Source organism: Ictidomys tridecemlineatus, chromosome 4 (assembly GCF_052094955.1).
Source record: "Ictidomys tridecemlineatus isolate mIctTri1 chromosome 4, mIctTri1.hap1, whole genome shotgun sequence".
NCBI lineage: Eukaryota > Metazoa > Chordata > Mammalia > Rodentia > Sciuridae > Ictidomys > Ictidomys tridecemlineatus.
In genome coordinates, this window is record NC_135480.1 from 207387399 (window position 1) to 207409567 (window position 22169).

Below are 22169 nucleotides of genomic sequence, written 5' to 3' on the forward strand. Positions count from 1 at the left end.
TGCAGAAAAGAACTTAGGTTTATTTGCAGTAAAAACTGTGGTCTGAAAAAACCCAGTGGCAAATGTACAGTTTGTGTTCCCTTTGGGGTCTCTGTGGCCGAGGGACCCCAGATCCCTGACTCATGTGTCAGGCTCCAGTGTTCACAGCTGGCCGCAGGCCTGGTCCCCAGCCACTCCAGAGGCATCCTCCTCCGGGACTGCCCGGCCTCCAGCCACCCTCCCTGGTATAGCGCAGACCAAACCAAACAGATGCCAACATTCACAGAAACCAGGGCTCCAGGTCATCTGTCCTCAGTGTCCTTCGTTTTCAGGATGACCTGTTCGGCGACCAACTAAAATATACATCATTTTCTTGCTATTATAAAATCTCTTCCTTATTCACAGATACTAATAGGAGATTTGGATGAAATAATTACAAACTTTTTCCCCTTAAAAAACAAACAGACCAAACGTAACACAACAAAAACCCCAAACCAGACCACAAGAACGGACAACGGTAAACACAGAGGGGCTGGCGTCTCCCTGCCATCCGGGCTGGCTGCGACAGGTCCGCGCCAAGTGCTGGGTGGCCCCGCTGCACGGGGGCTCAGGTGCGCCAAGGCCACCTCCCTGCCCAGGCCCTGCTTCCCCCCGTCTCAGGCCTTCTCCGCGGAATTCTTTCCTGCTGCTCCGGGCTTCCTGACCCTCCAGGAGGCTGGGTAGGTGCACTGAGCCCGGGGTAACCTCAGCTGGCTCCCCCAGGAGGGCCCAGCCCCCAGTGGACGGCCTCCCACACCCCCCCACTCATGCTCTGCAGCTGACCTAGGGCAGAAGGGGTAGCGGGAAATCCGGGTCTCACCAGAAGCTTTGGTGGGATCTGGGAGGGGCCAGGGTCCGGGGTTTCACAAATGTCAGGGTAGAGAACCCAGGTCTGGCCGAGCCAGCCAGAGGTCAAAGGCCAGGAGACACCAAAAGGAGGGAGGAGGGAGAGCCACCCCAAGAGCACTTATTCAGGCTGGCCACAGGCCCAGGAGGGCTGCAGGAGCCCCTGGAGGCAGACCCACCAAAGGCCAGGCCGACGTCTGTGCAAAGGCTGGTGGACCCGGGCCACGGTACAGGGTGCAGGAGGCCCAGTGGGTCCCTCTGGAGAGGAAGGTGGGCAGCAGGGGCCCAGGGAGGAGCATCATTCTCTCCCTCCCTTTGGGGTTTACGGAAGACGAGTGCCTGGCAGCAGGGCGGGGCAGGGCAGCCCTGGACCCCGGGACCCAGGAAAGGCTCTCGGGAGGAAAAGAGCAGTACCATTGACTAGGGGTGGGGACAGCAATGTCATCATTCCTAAGCCCTCCAAGAGAGGGCCCTGACAGTAGGGTCTCGGTGGGCCTCACGGGGAAGCGAGGAAGTCGGGGACAGTCCCAGGAGCCCTGTGACAGGGTCACATGTGTGCTCTCCCCCGTACCCCAGCACAGCCGAGCTGAGCAAGGCCACAGCAAGCAGCCCGGCCCTGGGCCTCCTCCTCCACAGCCTGAGGCCCTGACAGCAGCAGAGAAGCAGGAGGGCCAGCCCAGGGGCTGAGCACCAGACCAGTGGGCCCCTCTGCTGTCCCCAGCACCCCTGGGACACTGTCTGCTATTTGATCCTAAGCTCCTGAACACATCTCAGCCAGAAGGCATAGGGCACCCTTCTGGACTCAGCTGTCACCAGAGCCAGGCTTGTGATGCCACGCGCCCCTCCCCCACAGTCTGGGTGGGGCTCACCCCGGTTTCCTCTATGTACAAGGAGCGGACCCAGGGATGGGTGCCCAGGGACAGGGGTGGCGGAACGGCTTGACGTTAGGGTTCTGAACACCCTCCCCACCCCATGGGCTGCCGGCGACTGGAAGGCTGGAGGTGTGCCCCCGGGAGCCACCGAGGGGCCGAGATGGACTGCAGGCCGGGGGCTCTCCATGAGCATCCCGGGTCCTGTCTGCGCTCTCCTCCTCACTGGACACCCTCCTCTTCCACGTATGTCGAAGGGAACCAGCCGATCTGAAAGAGATATGGGAAGGAGGGTGCTTCAGAGCCAGCTTCTCAGTCTGGACCACTCAGAGGGGCCTGGCCAGAGAGGCCAAGGGCCAGGGGCTCCAAAGAGCTGTTATGGGCCAGGCTATGTGGACAATGACCAGACTCCACTTCACCCTGAGACTCCATGTCATGTAAGAAATGCTTCTCCCACAGGAAAGCCCGGCCTCTGTACCCATCTGTAGTTACCTAGCAGAGCACACGTGGCACCACAAAGTGGCCATTCTTGTGCATGTAACGTCATATCCTTCAGAGAGTGTCCAGACATTAGTGACTACTCTAATTGTACTCGACCCAGAGAGTCCCGAGGGAGACACGGGTGTGCCCACAGCACTGTCTCGCTCACTGCTGCTCCTGTGCCCTGCTTGCCCTCGGCTCTGTCAACCCGGGTGTGGTTTTTGTCTTTAAATACACGAAAAGGTGGAGGTTCCAGGCTGTTTTCTGCAGGGACAACTTGGTCCTGGGAGCAGCCCCGGCCGGGCAGAATAAAGACTCTTCCATTTGGACCAAACTGGGAGTCGGAGTTTCTGAGCGGCCTGCCCCACAACAGAGCAACTGGAAACCCACCGGCCCTAATTGGCTTCAGAGGGTCCGTAGGCAGAAAAGAATTGGACCCTCGAGGAAAACACATTGTCCCGACCTGAGTGTGGCTGTCCCTCGATGTCCCTGGTTACTGGTTCCAGGATCCCTCAGATAGGAAAACCTGAAGCCCCTCAAGCCTCATATGAAATGGGGTGTCCATGCCCATCACCTACCGCAGCCCCCCATGCACTAAACCACCTGGGGATGTACTCTAATACCTAGTACTGGGCAGGTGCTGCGTAGATGGCTGTAGAATGCACTGCTGGAGCCAAAGGACAAAAAAGTGAGGTCCCTACGAGCTCAACAGAGATGCAAGTTTAAAAATATCCTCTCAGGCTGGAACTGTGACTCATCAGTAGAGCACCCACCTAGCATGAGCGAGGCCCTGGGTTCCATCCTCAACACCACATAGAAATAAATAAAGGTATTGTGTCCAGCTACAACTAAAAAATAAATATTTTTAAAAAATATGCACCTCTCTGATTCATGGTTGGCTGACCCCATGGTTATAGACCCCTGCACAAGGGCCAACTGAATCACCCTGAAAATCACGGGCCTACGGAGGGAGGTAACTTCACAACAGAGGAACGTGGCAGGTACACCCTAACCGAGCAAGCAATCGTGTCACAAGTCACAAGGGAAACGTCACCATGTGCTACGGCACCTAGCCCTAAGAGTGGCACCCTCCCTGTGGTGTCCACACCCAAACCTTGAAGAAACGTCATGCAAACCTAGACTGTAGGGTATTCTGCAAAAATAACTGGCCCAAATTCTTCAAAAAATGTCCAAGTCCTATAAGGAAAGAGAGGCTGAGGAATGTTCCAGATTATGGGTCCTGACAAGTAATGCCATCTAGAACCTGGGAGTGGATCCAGGACCAAGAACCAAGAACTGGAAGAGACGTCACTGGGACAACAGTCACATTTGAAAATGGACTGAAGGTTAGATCGCTGTGTTACATCCAAGGGGGGGCGTGCCTGGCCTTAGGAAATAGGGGTCAAGGAAGGTCATGTCTGCAGTTCACTCTAAACGAAAAAGGACACAGACTTAGGGCACACCTGAACCTGAGTCTGGAGGATAACGAACAATACAGGTGGTGGGTTCCTCATGTGGCCTCTGGAGCAGGGAAAATGCTCAATCCAGGGGCTCTCAGCAGTCAAGATGCTGCTGTGACCTCAGGGAGCCCATGATTGACAAACGGAGAAAAATGCTGGTTAATCCAGGAGCCATCAAGAAAGAAGAGGGTTGAACTGAGCTCAGTGGGGGACGCTTGCTTCTCACGTAAGAAGCACGAAGTGCGATCCTCAGCACCACATAAAAATAAATAAATAAAGGTGCCCATTGACAACTAAAAATGAAGAAGGAGAAGAGAGGGAGGAGGAAGGGGAGGACGGGAGGAGGAGGAGGAGGAAGAGAAAAGGGGAGAATGGGAGGAGGAGGAGGAGGAGGAAGAGATGGAGCAGGCAGGTGACTGGTTTGTACCCAAACACCCCAGTAATTACATTAAACATAAATGGATCACATGTGCTGATTAAAAAGACTGTCAGATCAGACTGGCTTTTAATAAATCCCAAATGCTTACGAGAAACCCATCTCACATATAAAGAGGAGAAAAGTTGAAGGTAGCAGAGAGGGAGAGAGCTTGCCACAGAAAACAGGAAGCCAAGCAGAGCTGCTGTCAATCAGCAGAGCAGACTTTGCAAGAACTGTCAGGGGTAAAAAGGGACATTGACAATGACAGCAGGGTCGAGTGGACTGGTGTTATCTAGCAAAGTTCAAATCAGGGGTTCTGAACTTAACTCTGTACAGAAACCAGCTGGACCTGGTGAGGACCCAGGTGTGTGCTGTCCTGCCCCGGCTGCTTCCACTGAGAGCTAGTGGCCTGCACCCTCCAGGTCGACACCTAGGTCTCAGCAGCCTTCACCCTTCTGAAGGGTGGTTCGGGGGCACAGGCAGACTACCTCTCAGCGATGGAACAGTCAGCAGAGGAGCCAAGACTGGCCCTGAGTCCAGCCTGCTGGCCTGTGGGTGGCTGCAGTCTCCTGAAAGGTAGGGCTTTTCCTATCAGTAGCACGTGATGCTCTTGTCCCCTGATGAAGATGCTCAGAGACCTGGGACAAAGCCAGGGGCTCCAGATGGGGCTGTGGGCTTTGCAGAATCTTAGGGTCTACAGGAGGAGAAGTCACTGGGCCCATGTGGCGCGGGGAAGGGTAAACCGATGGGGGATGTGGTGCGTGTAGGGCATGAACGGGGCCTTAGAAAGTGGTGGGGGGTGGGCCAGGACACCAGGCCCAACTCACAGTCCTACAGCCTCCCCTCTGCAGACAGAGCTGGGCACTGGCCAGAGATCTGAAAACTAGGAATCCCTGGCTCCCTGCAGCACCCATGAGGGCAGCCAGGCCGGATCCAATGTGGGCCCCCGAGGCCCAGGGGCTGGATCCAATAGACCTGGGGCCAGGGGAAACTCTGGAGGCTCAGTTTTCCCGGGGACACCAGCCTTCTGGGCTGCTGTGAGGAGGGAGATGGTGGTTGGGGCTGCCTGACACAGGGCTGGGTACCATGTAGCTGTGGGGAGGCTAGTCCCCCACCGGGCCTGTGTTGAAGGCCCACCTCCCTGATGTCCAGGGACGCCCAGGGACGACTGTGTGGGGTCTGTGGGGAGGGGAGGCTCACCCGTCCATTTGTCTCGCCTTTCCACCAGCCCTGGTCCCCGCCTATGCGGCTATAGATCTTCACCACGTCGCCCTCCCGCAGAGAGAGCTCCCGCATGTCCCGCGCAGCGAAGTTGTACCTGGCCACAGCTGTGCCAATGACCCGGGGAGTAAACACTGTTGGGGACAGGGCGCCGTCACACAGCTGCAGGAGGGGTCCAGACAGGGCTAGGAGGCCCTCGGGCTGAGCTGGGTCTCCCCTACTCCGTGCCCCATGCCCAGAAAGGCTCTGTTGCTCCTCTGTGGGACTGGTCACAGGCATGCCTGAGTCCTCACACAAGCAGAGGGTGGGAGCTGCCACCACCTGGGCCAGACAGCAGTCCTGGGCAACAAGCACCCTCCTAGGACAGGGGCAGTGCCCTTGCTCTGACCATCAGGGCTCCCGTGTGGGCCAATTCCAGAGCCCACGCCAACCTGGAAACCCTCCGAACCAGCTCAGCCCGGAACCCAGCAAACTGAGGGGCAGGTGACAATGACAGTGACTGAGGGGACACACATAGCCACTGGGGAGGGGCTTTGGCTCTGGCCACGGAAGGCCGTGCAGTCAGGGCTGACCTTGACCCCGTCCTCCCCACGCCCAAGTCCCATGACCGCCCCTCCTAGCCCTGGAGCAGGGCCTGTGCACCCCGACCCGGCGTGGCCGCTGGCTGGTCCCTGGCCAGAGGCAAAGCTCCTGAGGATCGAGGACAAGAGCCAATCAGGCAGGGGTGCGGGGGGGTGGCGGGCAGGGCCTGGCCTGACCAGTCCTCAGGTGCAGCAGCCCAGCGTCCCCCTCCTCCCTGTCTCAGGCGGGGCTGCACCCTGGACGTCAGGCCAGGCCGGGCCGCGTAGCAGCGGTACCTGACCAGAAGGGGGCAGAGGGGCCCTGAGGACTGAGAGAGGAAAAGCTGAAGGAGGCACAGGAGGCTGCGGAGACAGAGATGCGTGAGAGGGGGGCAGCACGGCTCCACCGTGCCCTCTGGAGCCACCGCGCCCCTCCCGCAGGCTGCTGCCCCCACCTGGCACACAGCCCGGGCTCACCAAGGGCCCGTGGCCCCTCCCCTGCTCTGCCTGGGGGACTCATGGCCGCAGGTCCCCGCAGGCTGGAGGATGGGGGCCACTTGGGGTAGCTCTGCCCTGCTCCTAGTTCTGAGTGGCCTGAAGCAGGTCACTTCCCAGTTCCGGGCCTCAGAGTCCCATCTACAGACAGGCAGCTTCCCACGGCAAGGCCAGCGAGGGACCTGAGGACAGGCGGCCACCCTGCTCTGTCAGAGGCCTCTCTCGAGTGCAGGGGGTCTCTGCCTGGACCTCCTGCATTGTCCTTAGGGCAGGAAGCACAGGTGTGGGGTCCCCGTCTGGCACATGGAAGGGGAGGGGGCCACAGGCCAGCAGAGTAGGGCAATGGCGGCCCTGGGCCAGGCTCTAGGGGTGGACTCCTGAGGGAAGGTGGGCAGTGAGGACCTGGGCCCTGGAAGCAGCCAGAGTGGTCGCTTCCACACAAGGACATTACCTGGGGACCGGCTGGAGGTCCTGGAGGCAGCGCGCTCCCGGGACTTGTAGGGGTATTTGAGCGTGGTGTCCAGCTGCTTGAAGCTCTCCTTGAGAGAGTGGCCCTGGTAGTACTCCACCAGCTCCTGCAGGGATTCACACTGACGTGGCCACTGCCTCCAGGTGGCCTGGCCGCACCACCCCCTCAGGTTCACATGGGGGGAATGTTCCTCTCTGGCCCCCAGAACGCCCTGCTCCTCGCTCCCTAGCCCAGACCACGGTGTGAGGTCAGTGTCTTGGAGACCTCTGGACCAGCAAGTAAGGACACTGCCAAAGGAATGATGTGGAGGAAGGCCCAGGCTGGGCAACATGGCTGCTGCCCATAGCCTTCACAGAGGGGGACACTGGCCACCATGGGCCCAGCTCGGGGAAGCTTCCAGAGACACGGCAGATGTGAGGACCAGCTGGGGAGGATCTGTCAATGTCAAACGCTCCGGACCTTGAGAGTCCGAGCTCAGTACAGCATGGCCAGCAGGTCAGCTTCTACAAGACCTGTGAGAACCTCCTGTGCCAGGCTGGGGGCTCCAGGGACTCACCCCGAGGGCCACAGCGGGTCTTGTTTGGGGGCTGGGGGCAGACACTCTGACTGTGCACAGAGGGAGGAAGAGCTCACTGTCCTCGCCAGTCCCAATACGCAACGTTTATGACTGAGAAAGGACCCTCCCAGGAAGGACCTTGTCCTGACTGGGCTCTGGTGGCCTCGGCCCTGAGGAGGTGGGGTGGCTGGGGAGGAGCTACAGGAGGCCAGTTCCTGCTCTCACAGGAAGATCTGCGTGGGAGGGCTATGGTGACAGCGTGGCCAGGTTTGCTGAGCCTGGCTCTGGGGGTCAGAAGTCCCCAATCAGGGGTACGACATGCCCGGCCTGTCCCCAGGTGCCTCACAGACCGACTTCCCTGAGTCTCGCCCACACTGGGAGGATCACTCCTCCCAAGGAGAAGGGTATGGGATGGGGGTGGCCCAGCAGGGAAGGCATGCGGGGCCACTCGGCCCCGTGGCTGGGTCAGGAGCGGCAGGAGCTAGGGACGCACATACCAAGAGGCTTTCAAACTTCTTAGCTTCTGTGATGTGAATCCAGTTGTCCTTCTCCACCACTTTGATGTGCTTCACCTCATCGTTGAACCTGGGCAAATGCAGGGGCCTGGTGGTCACTGCCAGAGGCCTGTGGCCCTTAGGTGTCCAACCTGCTCCACGTTTTCTGGAGTGGAGACCCCACCTTCGCCCCACATTGCTGCTGCGGCTGCTTCTCCTCACCTTCACACCCCGCCCCATCCCTCTTGGGCCTCAGCAGATTCCTGGGCCGGTCTACCTGCCCTCCTTGCCCAGTGAAGCCCACACCTGAGGGCAACCCATGCCACCAGCTTCTCGGGGGCTCCCCACTCTCCAGCCTGCTGCCACCTCTTCTTGGGCTTTTGCTCATCAGCTCTGGGCATGGGGAGCACCCTCCTCCTCCCGGGAAGCAGCTGGGCCCAGCCCTGACATCAGCTCCTAACTCCTCCAGCTGCTGTCCAGAGGCGCTAAACACAAGCCAGTCAGAGGCCTGGCCACCCCTTCACCCCACCAGCTGCAGGCCTCAGTTTGAGCGTAACCTACCTGTAGTAGAGCCTCCCCGTAGTCATCCCCAGATACCACCCCAGCCTACAGCATCTGACACCAGAGCCAGAGATGTCCTAGGAATGCAACTGAAGCCAGCACCCTGGTGACCATGATGCAGGAATCCTCAACCAGTAAGCACCAGGCTGAGTCTCCCTGGGTGTGCCTCCACCCAGCCTGAAGTGAGGAAAGGAGCACACCCCGCCTGGGGGCAGGTCCCAGAATGCTAAGACGGTTTGACACCCGGAACCAGCAAAAATCAGCGGCTATGCAAATGAGCGTCCAGCCAGCCAGGCTCCTGCTCCAGGCCTCTGCAGAGACCCTCTCTGTGTGTCCCTGGACTTCACAGGGCTGTGAACAAGCCCGCCCCACCCCCAGTCCCAGGCTGGGCTGTCTGATGGTGCTCAGGTGCTCTCAGGCCACACATACAAGGCGCCCCTGGTATTCTTACAGGGACAAGAGCCCTGCCTTTCATTGCTCTGCCTGGACCACAGACCTGATGCTGGACACACATGGTTGTTCCCCAGAGCTGTGGAGGCTGGCCCTGAACGGTGCTTCATACTCCTAGGTGTTCCCAGCGATGGACATAAACTCTGCAGAGAGCAGATCTTTCCAAGGCCACCAGGTCCCCTCAACTGGTATCCCAGCAGACACTGGCCACTCGCTCTCTGTACTCTAGAGCCAGAGCACTTGTGGCAGGCTGCAAACAAAATCTGTGGGGCCTCCTGGGAAGGCGATGGGTCGAGGTAGTGCCTTTCCTGCCTGAAGTGGGAGGACTCTGAGGCCTCATTCTGGCTTCTAGACCCCTCTAGCTCCCCAGACGCCTGCCTCCAGTGCTCCCACCCTGGGTGCCCCTCAGCAGCTGTCCTGTGCAGTGGGACCCTGGCCCTGCGTGCTGGGGGCCAACCTGTCCTTCTCCTGGGATTCAAACACATGTGACAGCTGTCTGCTGGTGCTCAGGCCAGACAGCTGGATGCACAGTTGGGCCGCTGTGAGTGCAGACACAGGAAGCTTATGCTCAGAGCGGAGAAGGAAGGCTGGGAGGGGCGGGATCGGAGAGTGCAGGACCTGGGGGTTCCTGCCGAGCCTGGCCCACACCTGCCCTATGGCCACGAGGTGCACTTGCCCCATTCAGAAAATCTTCTCTGTGGGTCACTTGGCATTGGAGTTGATTTGATCTGCTGCACCAGCCAGGGGACAGGTTATGGGGGCCTGGCTTGCCCAGCACCCACCCAGTAGACCAAAGGAGCTCTTTTTGGACACAAGCCACTGCTTAGGGCTCTGGACCCCAGGTCATGGCAGACTAGATAACCCTAGTCACTGGCCTGTGGCCTGTCCTGTCCATGAGGATCCTATACCAAGCAGGACAAACTACCCAAGTCTGACCACAGCCCCATGAAGACACCCGGATCTCCATCTGGGTCTATTAGCTGAAGCTACAAGGTCACTGTCACCATAGGAGGAGTTCTTTGAGGGCTCCCAGGTGCCACAACACATGACGATCCCATCCCGTCTGAGCCACTGAGGGCTGCAGGCAGGACCTGAGCGCACCTCCCCACCTGCTCCTGAAAATGTCCAGCCAGCCCTCCCGGGTGGCTGGGCAGGTGACACTGGCGCCCAGCGTGTATTCTCATTTTCGGGTCATCTCAAGGGTCTTACTTAGTTCAGGCAACCAAAGACGGCGTCCCCAACCCCGAGAGGCCCAGGTCATGAGAGGCCAGGGGCCATAGTTCAGAGGGAGGCTGCCACTCACTTGATGCTTATGGCGAAGCGCTCGGCCTCGGCAGGCCGCTCCCTGATGAGGTAGGTGCCGCTGGCGTGGGCCTTGAGCAGGCTGTCCGTCTGCTGCCTCTCCATGTTGCCAGCAAACCTGGAGCGGGGGCCGAGAGCTGTGGCTGGTGCAGAGGGCGCCGGCCCTGAGTGCACATGCAGCCAGCCGTTCCCCATCTCGAACCTTCAAGACGGCGGCCCAGCACTGTGAGCCTAGCAGACAGCGGAGGGGCGGGGAGGGAGCCCCATGGCCTCTCTGCTCCTCAGACCCAGGGCCACAGGAGGCACCCACCCTACGCCATTCACCCAGTCACTTATTCCAAAAACCGTTTTCACTCCTCAGAAAGAAGCAGTGATGGCTTACGGGGTCCTAGGACTGCTGGGGGGTGACCAGAGTCTGCACTCGGGGGGCTCTGGGCAGGCTGGGACCATGCTTTGTGCCTCTACTGAGACGAAGCACAGCCCAAGGCGAGCTCCCCACTGCTTGCCAGGCAGGTGGGGACTCCCCATACCATGTCACCAGGCGGTCAGTGTTAAAAAGTGACGTTTCTGTTTGCTTCTCCACCAAGTGAAAGCCCTCGGAGCACCTGTCCACCACCTGCACTACCTGTGGTGAGGGGTGTTGGGCAGCCAACACTGAGGGGCTGGGTCCAAGGCCCCAGGGATGAGCCCCAAAGTGAAATCAAGGAACAGCTGCTGCCAGGGCAGAAACCACTGTGCCCCAGGCCCCCCATCACCGTGGGGCCCATCAGGGCAACAGCGCCGGGGCCACAAGTCCACAGGGCTGGACCTTCCTCTAGGCTGCCAACAGCACAGCAGGGTCACAAGCCGAGGCTCAGGTGCCCCCAAGTCTATCCAGAGGGGCACCCGCTTCCACACACCCATGTCGCCGTTCTCACCGAGCACAGCCCAACTGGGAAGACGGCTCCCCTGATGGTGCCCAGAGCAGGTCTTCCTCCCTCCCCACAGGATGAAGGCAGCCTCCACCCCCACCGGCACCTCGAGCCCGCCACCCACTCACCAGGGGTACACGGTGTAGTCGATCTCCCGGGAAGGCGGCCGGCTGACGGGCGGCTGGGGGCAGAGCACACACGGGTTGATGTCCCACCAGGGCCCGCCACAGACTGGGGACTGGGGCTTGCTGTCAGTGGCCCAACCCCACGCCCAGCACTGTCGCACTGGACCAGGACCATCTGTGAACTTAGCCCAGTGGCCCTGGCCTCTGAGGTCCCCAAGGACATGGCTGGACTCCATCACCGCACAGAAGCTCGGGATAGTGAAACTACAGATTCCCAGCCGTGAACGGGGAGCCACCACCCAGCAGCGCACCTCACCCTGAGAGGGAGGCAGGTGGCCGCAGGAAGTCCCCAGCAGGGGTACGGGGACACTTGAGCTGTGGTGGTGGGCTGTGCTGTGGGGCTATGGCCCCTGCCAGAGCCCCACCCAGCCTCACGGGGATACAGGCTGGAGGCCTCAGAGACCACTCCTCAGCCTTGGCCCCATGGACCACACAGATGGGGAACCTGAGGCTTGGGGAGGGCCGGGCCTGTCCCCCGCCACCGCGTGTGTTGGTGACACCCGTCCTCCCCTGCCGTAGGTACTCCTGACCTGCCCAAACAGTCTGAGTGTTTAACACCTCCTCCTTCAGCAGGACAGAGGCCAGAGGCCAGCAGGGCTCCCGCGGGGGACCCACCTCCTTGCACCTTCAGGGAGAAGCCCCGTCGCTGTCCTGGGGGTGCCGCCTTTATAACAAGGTTGGGGACAAGTTCCACACCCTCCAGTAAGACTGCCATGTGGCCTTTCCCCAAATATCCTAAACTCTGACGGTGCATTTGGGAAGCCCCCCGGCTAGGGCTAGGCGACAGCCCCAAAGATCAGGGAGGCCCCATGATGCGCAGGAAGGCACAAGTCCTCCTGTGGGCACGCGCCAGTCACCATGGGGCAGCATAGCCCTGGGCAGGGCGGGCCTTCAGCAGAGGACAGCACCCCGCCAACCTGGCCTCTGTTCCTTGCTCAGTCACTTAGCAAGGACACCCTGAAAGAGCCACACCCTCCTCACTGAGGCACCCTGGAGCCCTCTGCACCCTAGCCACTGTCTCTGGAAGTGACCAGAGGAGGGGACTCACCCTTCCGTCCACAGGGCAGGGCTTCACAGATGAGCTAGGGAAGCACCCTGACTTCCTGCTGTGCACCAGCCGGCCCTGGACGGAGAGACCGGGGGACAGGGGTCATTCCAGGTGAACACAGGCCCTGGTCCAAGATGAGCCTCGTGGCCACTGTGACCTCAGGTGACCTTGTAGTGCCCGAGTGGGGAAGCGAGGGGTGACCTGTGTTACAGGTGGGGCCCGGCATGTCGGTGTCCCTCCAAGGCCACCTGGGGAGGAACAGGGTGGCTGGCAGGGAGCAGAGACCCCTTGGACACCCTTTGGGCCTCAGTTCCACGACTACTGTAACTGAATACAGGCCAGGAAGCTGTGGGGACAAGGACTGCAGCTCCTCTGGTGCCCGTGCAGCCGGGCCCTGTGTCTAGAGCTGTCCCGTGGGCACTGGGGCTCAGGGGAGGCACCGAGGGTGGGTGCCATGGGCCCCTCGTTTGTGGGCCCTGAGAAGGGAGCAGGAGCCACACCACAGGACCTTCTCTGGCCGCGTAGAGCTCTTCGCCAGAGGGCTTCCTGGGGCGAAGCGGAGGGCAGGGCCAGGCACGGGGCCTGGTCACCCTACAGCAGGACCCAGGGCTGCTGGCCGGCCCAGGGCAGCACAGGGAGGAGGCAGTTCAGACACAGCCAGGCCAGAGCTTTGGGAGGCCATGGACATCAGCAGGAGGGCTCCACCATGCGAGAGCAATGGGGGGGGGAGGCGGTAGCAGAGGCCCTGCTAACCAGCCGCCCTCTGCGTGGCCCTGACCTTCATCCTGGGAGCAGGGGGAGGAGCTGGGCTCCAGGGCCCACGACCCACCTCCCACCACTGGGACTCGGGGTCGCCCCGCAGCAGCTCGATCACGTCGCCCGTCTGGAAGGTCAACACGGGCTTCCCAGGAGGGGCAGGGTTGCCGAGGTAATTCTGCACAGCCACCATCTTGGGACCTGCCGGAGACGGGGTGGAAGGGCTGCTCACTTGGGACCTGGCCCTGGCAGGCAACCCATGGATCCTGGCTTTTCCCTGGCCCTGTCCAGCCCAGGAGCTGTCTGGCGAGTGGCCGTAGGCCCCTCCCTAAGCCCTGCCCCTGGGGCTCTTGGGTCCCTTGAGAACATCCTGAGTATATCCTCAGGCCACAGCGGAGGCAGGGACTTATTCTGCTTCCCGTGTCTTCTCCCTGACAGACACCTCTCAAATTTGGGACTGCAGCCAGCGTGTGGACAGGGGACGGTCCTCATGTTAGAGGAGGTGAGGATGATCAGGAGGTCCAGGGACCTGAGCCACAGTCAGAGGCAGCTCAGGGCCCAAATGCGGGTGCCGCCTGAACCCCAAAAAAGGTGAAGCCACTCCTACCAGGAGCCTGTTCAGACCCAGCCCCGCCCTAAGTCACGTCTGGCTGGGGGTCCCAACCCAGTGACAGCAGCAGCAGCCTGTTCAGGGACCCCGTCCTTCCCTGACGGGTTGGATTTATTCTCACTGCTTGGACTCCAATCCGCCTCACAGCACCTCCGTCTTCAATCCTCCATATTCACCAGGCGCCTCCCACTGAGCAGCCCCGAGAGGGACAGGGAAGGCAGTACGCAGGCTCAGGGCCTCCGCTCTCCTCGGGGGTCGCTGGGCAGCAGCTCTGAGCCTTGCCCTGGATTGAAAGGACGCTGCCCTTCTCAGGCTGGCCCTGTCCCCATGGCCCGGGATTCGGGGTATGCCTTGTGGGGCCTAAACAACCCTGGGGAGGTGGCCTTGTGGGGGAAGAGGCAGGGGGCACACAGTCCTCGCCTTCTGGGAGCCTGGAGCAGAGAATGGGCAAAGCAGCCATTGCCAGGCCCAGGCCAGGACGGGCTCCTGGGGCGGCCAACAGATAATACACAGAGGGCCCAAGCTCGGCACTCACCAGGTCCTGCTCCCGGGGAGGCATCCTGTGAGGACAAGGACAGGAGAGTGATGAGAGAGGGCTCTCCTTCCCCTCCCCACAGCTGCCCTCCCCCCGAGGGGAGGGTAAAGGTAGGAGCAGAGAGGGCCTAGGGCTGGACTCCCCTGGATTCCCCACCATGGACCCTCACTTCCTCCAGGAGGCCCACCTGGCCACCCCTAGAGCCATCTCCATGTCCCTCACAGGTCAGTAAGTGTCCCCTCCTTGAGGAAGGCATAGTCCAGGCCCCACAGGTGACCATGAGACCCCTGCTATGTCAGCTCCAGAGGGATCTGGACCAAGCAGGGGCTTTGGGGCATGGGCAGGTACAAAGCTGTGACTATGGCAGAGAGCCCACCCTGGGCAGGCAGAACAGGTCAGCTGCTGGGACAGAACCACAGCTATGAGGTCCCCAGGGTCCCGCGCGCAGACCCGTTGTTATTGATGCCCACGAAGGAAACCCAGAAGGCCCCTGGAGGGGAGCGTGGACACTTACCAGGTCGGCCGGGGAACCTGCAAAAGAAGCAGCCGGGGTCAGAGCAGAGGCCCCACCAGGTGCCCACGGCTGCTGGAGGCGAGCTTTACGGCTCCCTTCAGAAGCAGACCTGGACCTGGAGAGGGGCCCCTGACAACCCAACTTCCCAGGAGGGGCAGGGTTGCCCCCCTGCTCCCCGCCCCGCCCGTCCACAGAGGAGAGTCCACAGTGGGCCAGCTGTGCCTGCCACGAGCAAATGGGCACTTGTGACTCCTCTCTGCCACCTGAGGCTTAGACACACAGGTGCCAGCACTCAAGGGCAGGGGCTTGTCAGATGGAAGGCAAAGTGGGCCCCAGCCCCTGCCAACCTGGGCTGCTGCCACCACTGGTCAAAACAAGGACTGCAGCAGCTGTGACCACACGGCCCAGCACTGTGACTGCTCTGGGCACTCCTGTCTCCAGCAGACCTTGGGGACCCAGGAAGCAGCTTGGGCATGGGTAGGGGTCATGGCGGGTTTTACTCTGCCTGGGGAGGGCACCCCACAGCAAGGCTCTCGGAGGGAGCGGACCCTCCCGGGGGCATCCTGACCTGTGGACACTAACCCGCCTTGGTGTGGACCCTGGGCACAGCCCAGAGGCAGCGCCAACCAAGGCCGAGGGAACACACCGCAGGGCAGTGTGGCCAGATGTGGCCAGGGCAGGGACGGGCCCACAGGGGAACCAGGACCAGTGTCCTCAGGGAGGCACAGGCCCTTGGAGCAGCGGCTGGTGCCTGCAGGGGCTGTGGTGACCTGGCGGGTGCCAAGGAGGACCTGCTTCCCACAGGCAGAACCGCCCGCCGCAGGACCCCAATGCATTTGTGTTTTACTGGGAAACAAAACCCCAAAGAGACTGCGTGGGCCTATGCGCCACCAAGGGAAGCCCCATGTGGGGACGGGGGCCTGCAGGACAGTGTGAGCTGCCTCCCCTGCTCCTGCCCAGAGCTTCCTACAGGAAACAAGGCTCTGACCATCAGGAGAAAACTAAGCAATTATGTTCTAAAAAGAAAGCTTGAAATATATCTTTATTTTGGGGCTGGGGATGTGGCTCAAGCAGTAGCACGCTCGCCTGGTATGCGTGCGGCCAGGGTTCGATCCTCAGCACCACATACCAACAAAGATGTTGTGTCCGCCGAGAACTAAAAAATAAAAGTTAAAAATTCTAAAAAAAAAATATATATAATATATATATATATATATATATATATATATATATATATATATATATATATCTTTATTTTTATGCCTTTAGCTATTTCTAGGTAAGTTCAAGGGCCATGTTTATTTTCGTCCTTTCTTCTCCTTTGCCCCCTCTGAGTTTTTGAAAATTAAATATGCTACTTTCAGACTAAAAAAGAAACAACAGATGTAGCCGCAGCCCGTGGCCTGGTGTGAGGGGCACATGGCCACAAGGGGGCGGTGTTGACAGCAAAGGGAAAGGCCACGTCCAGCCCAGTGCACAGGGACTCTAGAGGGGCCTAACAGGGCTGCAGGGGGCAGCAGCCTGTGGTGGGGACAAGGGGCTTGGGTGACCTGCCGACCCTCCCGGCTCAGGGTACCAGGCCAACACTCAGTGACAGATGGACTGTGGTTCTGGTACATTGTGGGCAGCGGGTCTTTGGGTGACAAGCTGGCCTGACTTGCTGATCCAGGAGGATCAGCGAGACCCCAGGCCCAGGGACATGAACTGGGGACCCTGGATGCTCCTCTGGACAGAGGCTCCACCAGCAGGCATGGTTTCCAGCCTGACTGGGGGCTGATGATGGGGTGACGATACTGGGCCTAGCCTTGTCCTGCATGTCACAGTGACAGGACGCACGGCAACAGAACAGACTCACTCCCACGTCAACAGCCAGGGGCCTGGTCCACCATGGAGGGGCAGCCGTAGGCCGTAGGCTGCCTGAGGATCCCACCGTCACTGGGGGCCCTGCCTCCTCTGAGCATGGCTCCTGTGTGTCACTTGCAGCATGACATGGCATAGTCCCCAGGGGTGGGGAGGACAAGAGCCACCCAGCTGAGGCCAGGGTGGGGGGCTTGCACTCAGCAGGTGCTGTGTCCAGGGAGCCATCCCTGGGCCACTCTGCCCAGGCCCTCGGCCATGCCTCACTGTGGCCCCCACCTGGACTCTGCCCTCCGTGAGGCCCTTCAATCAGCTGCTCCCTGCCTGGCTACCCCTCGGCAAAAGTCCAAACCAAGACCAAGGGAGGAGCCTCCAGGGCCCAGGGCCTCCCCGCCCTTAGCCTGAGCCTCAGGCTTCCCCATCTGATAATCCGAGAAGCACCGGGTGGCAGTGTGCATGTCCAAGGGCGTGCCTGTGAGCCAGTCACCAACACAGTGGCCATCTCCGTCAGGCCTCCCCAGTGGGAGACCCCAGGGACAGGGGAGGGCCATGAGAGGTGTGGATGACCAGACCCCCAAGCCTGCTGCGAGCGCTCTCTGACCATCTAGGGCACCTGGATTCTAACAGGGAATGGGGACAAGGAGGGAAAGTCCTCTAGTACCCATTTGGAGCCAGATCCTGCCTCCTGATTACTGTGCACCCTGGGGCAGTGTCTCGCCATGTCTGAGCCTTGGTATTCTCATTTGGCCTCCTAGAGAATGGTAAAGGGCAGCTGTGAGCAGACAGGACCTGGGGCTCAGGCAGAGGCAGCCAGGCAGCCGGGTGTGGGTCGGTACTCACTGATCCTGCAGGGGGGAATCACCTCCAGGCACTCCTTGTGTGCCCCCACGCCACACCTGGTGCACAGGTAACCCTGGTAGAAGGTGCCCCTGCGTGGGAGAGCGGGAGGTGAGGCTGTGCTGGCTCCTTGACTGCTCAGCTGTGGTCAGGGCCTTTGTTCACCCCCTGGCCTGGCAGCCGCCCTGGAGCATCTGACCCTCAGAGCCTGGGATCTCCAGGACCCCTGCCTCATGAGACCCCTGCTGTCCCCTCTGTCCCCCCAGCCTGGACCCCCAGCCCCACAGTGGTCCTGGAGCCCAGGGACAATCTGCCTGGCTAGATCCAAGACTCCAAGGGCCCAGGCTCTGACTCTCATGGACACCCCCTGGCTCCTTGGGGTCTTGCGTGGGCTGTGGCGGGAGGTGAGAGGCCATGGGCTGCAGGAGCTGCTGTGCTGAGCCCGTGGGCCTGGGGCTTGAGTGGGGCAGGGCCCACCTGAGGAACATCCCGCAGGCTCTGCAGCTGGTGGTCCTGTCAAATGTGTACATCTGGAAGCTGTGGTGGTTGGCGTTGGCTTTGTCTGGCTTGATGTTGGACCTGGCAGGAACCAGAGAGAGGGGCAAAAGTGGCACTCGCCAGGCCCTGAGCCCACACCGTGGGCCACGCCAGCCCTGGCAGCCATGTTGGGGGTCTGCACTCCAGCCTGGCTCTGTGTGATGGCGGGTGGGCTGTGGTGCAGGGCTGGTGGAAGGAAGCCCTAAGGTCAGGCCACACTGGCACAAGAAAACCCCAGGTGAAGGGGCAGACTCAGGTCTCAAAAGGCCTAGGAGTGGGCGGTGCAGGCACCTGTCAAAGAGCAAATGCATACAGCAGCCGCCCCCCACATCTGTGGCTTCACTTTCTGAGATTTGTTACCCACCAGTCAATGTGGCCTAAAAATATTAACTGGAAAATCTAGAAACAATCCTTAGGATTTACAATGTACTCCATTCTGAGTAGCAACATGAAATCTCACCCTAAACCATCCTTTGGCCCAGAGTATCCACACGGAATGCACTACCCTCCTGTTAGTTACTTAAGAGCTGTCTGGTATCAGATGGACTGTCATGGTATTACAGGACTTGAGTTCAAGTACTGCTTATTTCACTAAAAAATGGACCCAAAGCTCAAGAGTAGTAACGTCATTAACTTATTACAACATATTGCTATTATTAGCTGTCGCTCATCCCTTTCTGTGCCTGAATCATATCGTGGAACTTTATCGCAGGTCTGTATGCAAAGGAAAGAACAGAGCGCTCAGCATTTAGCGTTTCCCGGGTACCCAGGGACTTGGACACCCAGAAGTGTACACGTCTCTGTGTGTACAAAGCCTAAACGTTGGACATTTCAAAGCCTAAACAAACATGGAATCTAGTTCATCATGAGCAGGGGGCACACCAGGGGCACACGCGGGTCTTCAGCTCATTTCCACCTCTGCCCACCGAGTCAGAGAGTCCAGGGAGTGAGCCCTAGATGGCAGCTCCCTGGTGGTGGGAGGGGCCTCTCCAGGCACACACCTGAAGAGTTCACCAGGGGACCCTGGGGACAAAATGTCAACCCACGCAAACGAAGATGAGACGCCCTGGCTGGGACACAAGCCAGCAGGATGCCACCACCCTGGTGTGCTGGGCCCTTATCCAGCTGCCAGAGGGGCCCCCAGGCCCTCCTTGTCACTCCAGTCACGGCCCCTTCCCTCCACCAGGTGGAAAAGCCCAGGAGGCAGTGTCAAGGTGTGGACAGGAGGTGTCCCTGAACGCTGCTGTTCATGTAGGAATGTTCAGAGGTGAACCCAGGGACTGTGAGAGCTGCAACCTCGTCCACCCTTCCTAGTGTGATCAGCCCGATTGGGCAATGATGGGCAGGGGGTGTGTGCTCTCTCTCTGCCTCCCGACCTGCCCTGAGCTGACAGCTTCCCGACACTGGGCCCCTCCCCACGAGGTGCTGCCCACTAGGCCCAGAGCAACAGAGTCAGCCACCTATGGACTGAGACCTCTGAAGCCAGGAGCCCCACCAAGACCGCTGCTCCTGCTGGCTATTCTGATCGCAGTGGCCCACTGCTGAGGCCCCGCCCCTTCTACCTAGTTGTCTGGGAGCCACTGGTCAGCGGATTGGGCTGCTTCCTGGCTCGGGCTGGAAGTAGATCTGGGCTTTCAAAGGCCAAGCCTCGTGGGCCCTTTTAAGCTGCCCCTGGCCATTTTCGGCCTGCTAGTCAGGGGTACACGGCTCAGCCTCGAGGACAGCAAGGCCCGTCCCAGCAGGACGGCCCAGCCCTGGGATGCTATGGCAGCAGGAAGGCCCTCCTGCTCCAGGAGCCACTGAGCAGGGCTGGCCTCATGGTCAGGAGCTGGTCTCAGTCTCTGGCACCTGAACTGCCCCCTGCCACCCCCAGTCTCGGGGGCCACGGAAGAGCCCAGCGGCCGCCCACTCACATGGCCATCTCAAACTGCTCCATCCACTTCCGCTTCATGTCCTCCGTCTTGCAGAAGAACTGGAAGCCCTGCTTTCCTTGGAGGTGAATCAGGTAGAAGCCATAGGACCACTGCGGTGGACAGGGATGCGTTCACACGGGGCCCAGGGCACAGTGGCATCTCGTGTGTGTGTGCCCTTGTGTGTGCAGTGCCCCCTGAAGGGCCACAGGTGCACAAGTGTGCTGGGCATTCCTCTCAGGTGCATGTGCCCGGGCCTGGGCCCAAGTGTGCGGCTCTCAAGGTGCACATGTGCAGGTGGCCCTACGTGCCGAGCCTGCCCACGTGAAGGATGCCTACTGCGAGCTGTGCCACCCAGGGGCACGTGGGGCCTCTCCCTGCCCCTCCCACTGCTGCAAGGCAGGATGCCCCCAGGAAGCCTGGGCCCAGGTGCCCGTCCACCTGCCCAGATCCTCAGTATGACTGAAAACCCTCTGAAGTGAGCAGAAGCAAGCAGGGCAGGGATGGCCGCTGCACGGGGCCATGCTCAGTGGCCTCACCTGCCCAGCAGCCCCTCCAGCTCTGGGAAAGGGCCTTCAAAGGGGTCCGGGGGAGAGCTGGGAAGTGCGGGGGCTTGTTGGGAGTGGGGGGGGGCGAGGAGGACGGAGGGAGGGAGCAAGGATGCGGGAGAGGAGAGACGCACAGAGCGAGAGGCTGGGTGAGGGACCCCAGAGGCCCCCGCCCTGGCCTGGGGCAGTGGGAGTGCCGAGGCCTGGCTGGGTGAGGGCCGGGGAGGGGTAAGGGGCCGCAGCTTACCATCTTCCCATGAGACTAGGAAGCGTGCAAGGAAAGCAAAGGGGAGACGGGTCACCAGGGGCCTGGGCGGCCCTGCAGTGGGCACCGCGGCCGGAGCCCACAGCCCAGGAGGGGTGGAAGGGGCCCTGGGCAGGGCTCGGAACAACAGGGACAGCACCAGAGGCTGAGACCCCAGTGGCTCTGCCGCATGCACGTATGCGCTGCAGGTGCAGGCTCTGCCCCAGCTCTAGGTCGGGCCTTGGCTTGATGCTCCGTGGCCCCGACTGCCTTCTCCAGACACCAGGGTTGGGAGGGGCTGGGACACACTGGGTCAGCAACTACAAGTGCGGACGGCTAGGGCCTGGACTTTTAGCAGTTTGGCTTCAGGGCCACACACAGTAGGTGCTCAAGCACTGTGTGCAGAAGCCTCGGCAGGAGCAAGAATGAACCAGAGGCTGCAGCTCTGCCCCAGCTCCCAGGCTGGACCCTACAGCCATGGCCACCCTGCAGCCCAGGACCCTGCCTGCTGGACATCAGAGCCTCTGCAAACTCATCAGAACCCTCGTAGCCTTCCCTCACGCAGGCAGCGGTGGGGATGGGAAGGACCCCTGCGTGCTACAGGGACAACATGAGCTGCAGGCAGGCCAGCCAGGGTTCAGAGACAGGCTCTCACTAGGGGCCTTGAACAGGGCCTCCTGCTCTGCCCAGGCCCACACGGGGCACTGAGGTCCTGATGGAGCCCTGACCCCAGGTGGGGTGCCATCTGCAGCAGTCACAATGACAAGGCAAGGGCTGAGGGGTCTCTCTGCAGGGTGGGGCCACCCCCAGCAAACAGCAGCCCTTCCCTGGGGTTTGGGACCCTGTGTCTGCCCCTTGCCTGGTGTGACCCAGCCCTGGTGGCCATGGTGGCCCTGAGCAGTCTGCAGCCCACCTTCTTGATGTCCTTGTTGTGCATAGGGTCGTCGGTCATCTTGTGGGACAGCAGCTCGATGACCTCCTTCAGCTCGTAGCTGTAGCCCTTCCTCTTGCAGACGATGACCACCTTGTCAAACAGGAACAAGTACCTGGCCCAGACAGCAGGCCAGGGGCCCTTATCACGGCCGGCGCTCCCACATGAAGGCCCTACGCTTTGGGCGGTGCCCCCGCCAGGCACCTGTGAGCTGGTCTGAGGGCCTCAGAGCAGCCTCTTCCCTCAGCACACGCAGCTGCTGCCCAGGGGTGAGCCCTGCCCTCTACCAGCCCACCTGGCACATGCCAGCCTGTGGTTAGGGCCCTGCTCCACACCCAGGGCTGCACCTAGCCCTTCGTCCTGAACCTGCAGTGACCGGGCCCTCGCATACAGCAGGTGGGCATGGAGGAAGAGGCTCGAGGGCCCTGGCCCACCTTCCCACCATGGCCAACCACCCAGCAGCTGCTTGGCATAGGCATGTGCAGCCGGGCTGCCCTGGCTCCCTAGAGAGCGTGAGCTCGCAGGGTAGGGCCCCACCCCGCCTTTG

At 60.7% G+C, this 22169-nt stretch overlaps 1 protein-coding gene across 6 annotated transcripts in view; it reads right to left on the reverse strand.

The window, feature by feature from the left end:
* The window catches only part of Vav2 (vav guanine nucleotide exchange factor 2), a 37282-nt gene continuing 15113 nt past the window's right edge, over positions 1–22169 (reverse strand). For 4 of the 6 annotated variants that reach the window (XM_078048612.1, XM_078048609.1, XM_078048608.1 and 1 more), the window contains 16 exons: positions 21605–21737; positions 20695–20709; positions 19903–20012; positions 17930–18031; positions 17456–17544; positions 14759–14775; positions 14245–14269; positions 13173–13300; positions 12344–12418; positions 11239–11291; positions 10201–10317; positions 7890–7977; positions 6819–6942; positions 6170–6235; positions 5292–5446; positions 1–2003 (listed from right to left, as the gene is read on the reverse strand). In XM_078048612.1, the coding sequence (XP_077904738.1) occupies positions 1956–2003; positions 5292–5446; positions 6170–6235; positions 6819–6942; positions 7890–7977; positions 10201–10317; positions 11239–11291; positions 12344–12418; positions 13173–13300; positions 14245–14269; positions 14759–14775; positions 17456–17544; positions 17930–18031; positions 19903–20012; positions 20695–20709; positions 21605–21737 (1345 nt within the window). In that variant the 3' untranslated portion in view covers positions 1–1955. The remainder of the gene's footprint in view (positions 2004–5291; positions 5447–6169; positions 6236–6818; positions 6943–7889; positions 7978–10200; positions 10318–11238; positions 11292–12343; positions 12419–13172; positions 13301–14244; positions 14270–14758; positions 14776–17455; positions 17545–17929; positions 18032–19902; positions 20013–20694; positions 20710–21604; positions 21738–22169) is intronic. The other 2 variants (XM_078048610.1, XM_078048611.1) reach the window with 2 other exon arrangements.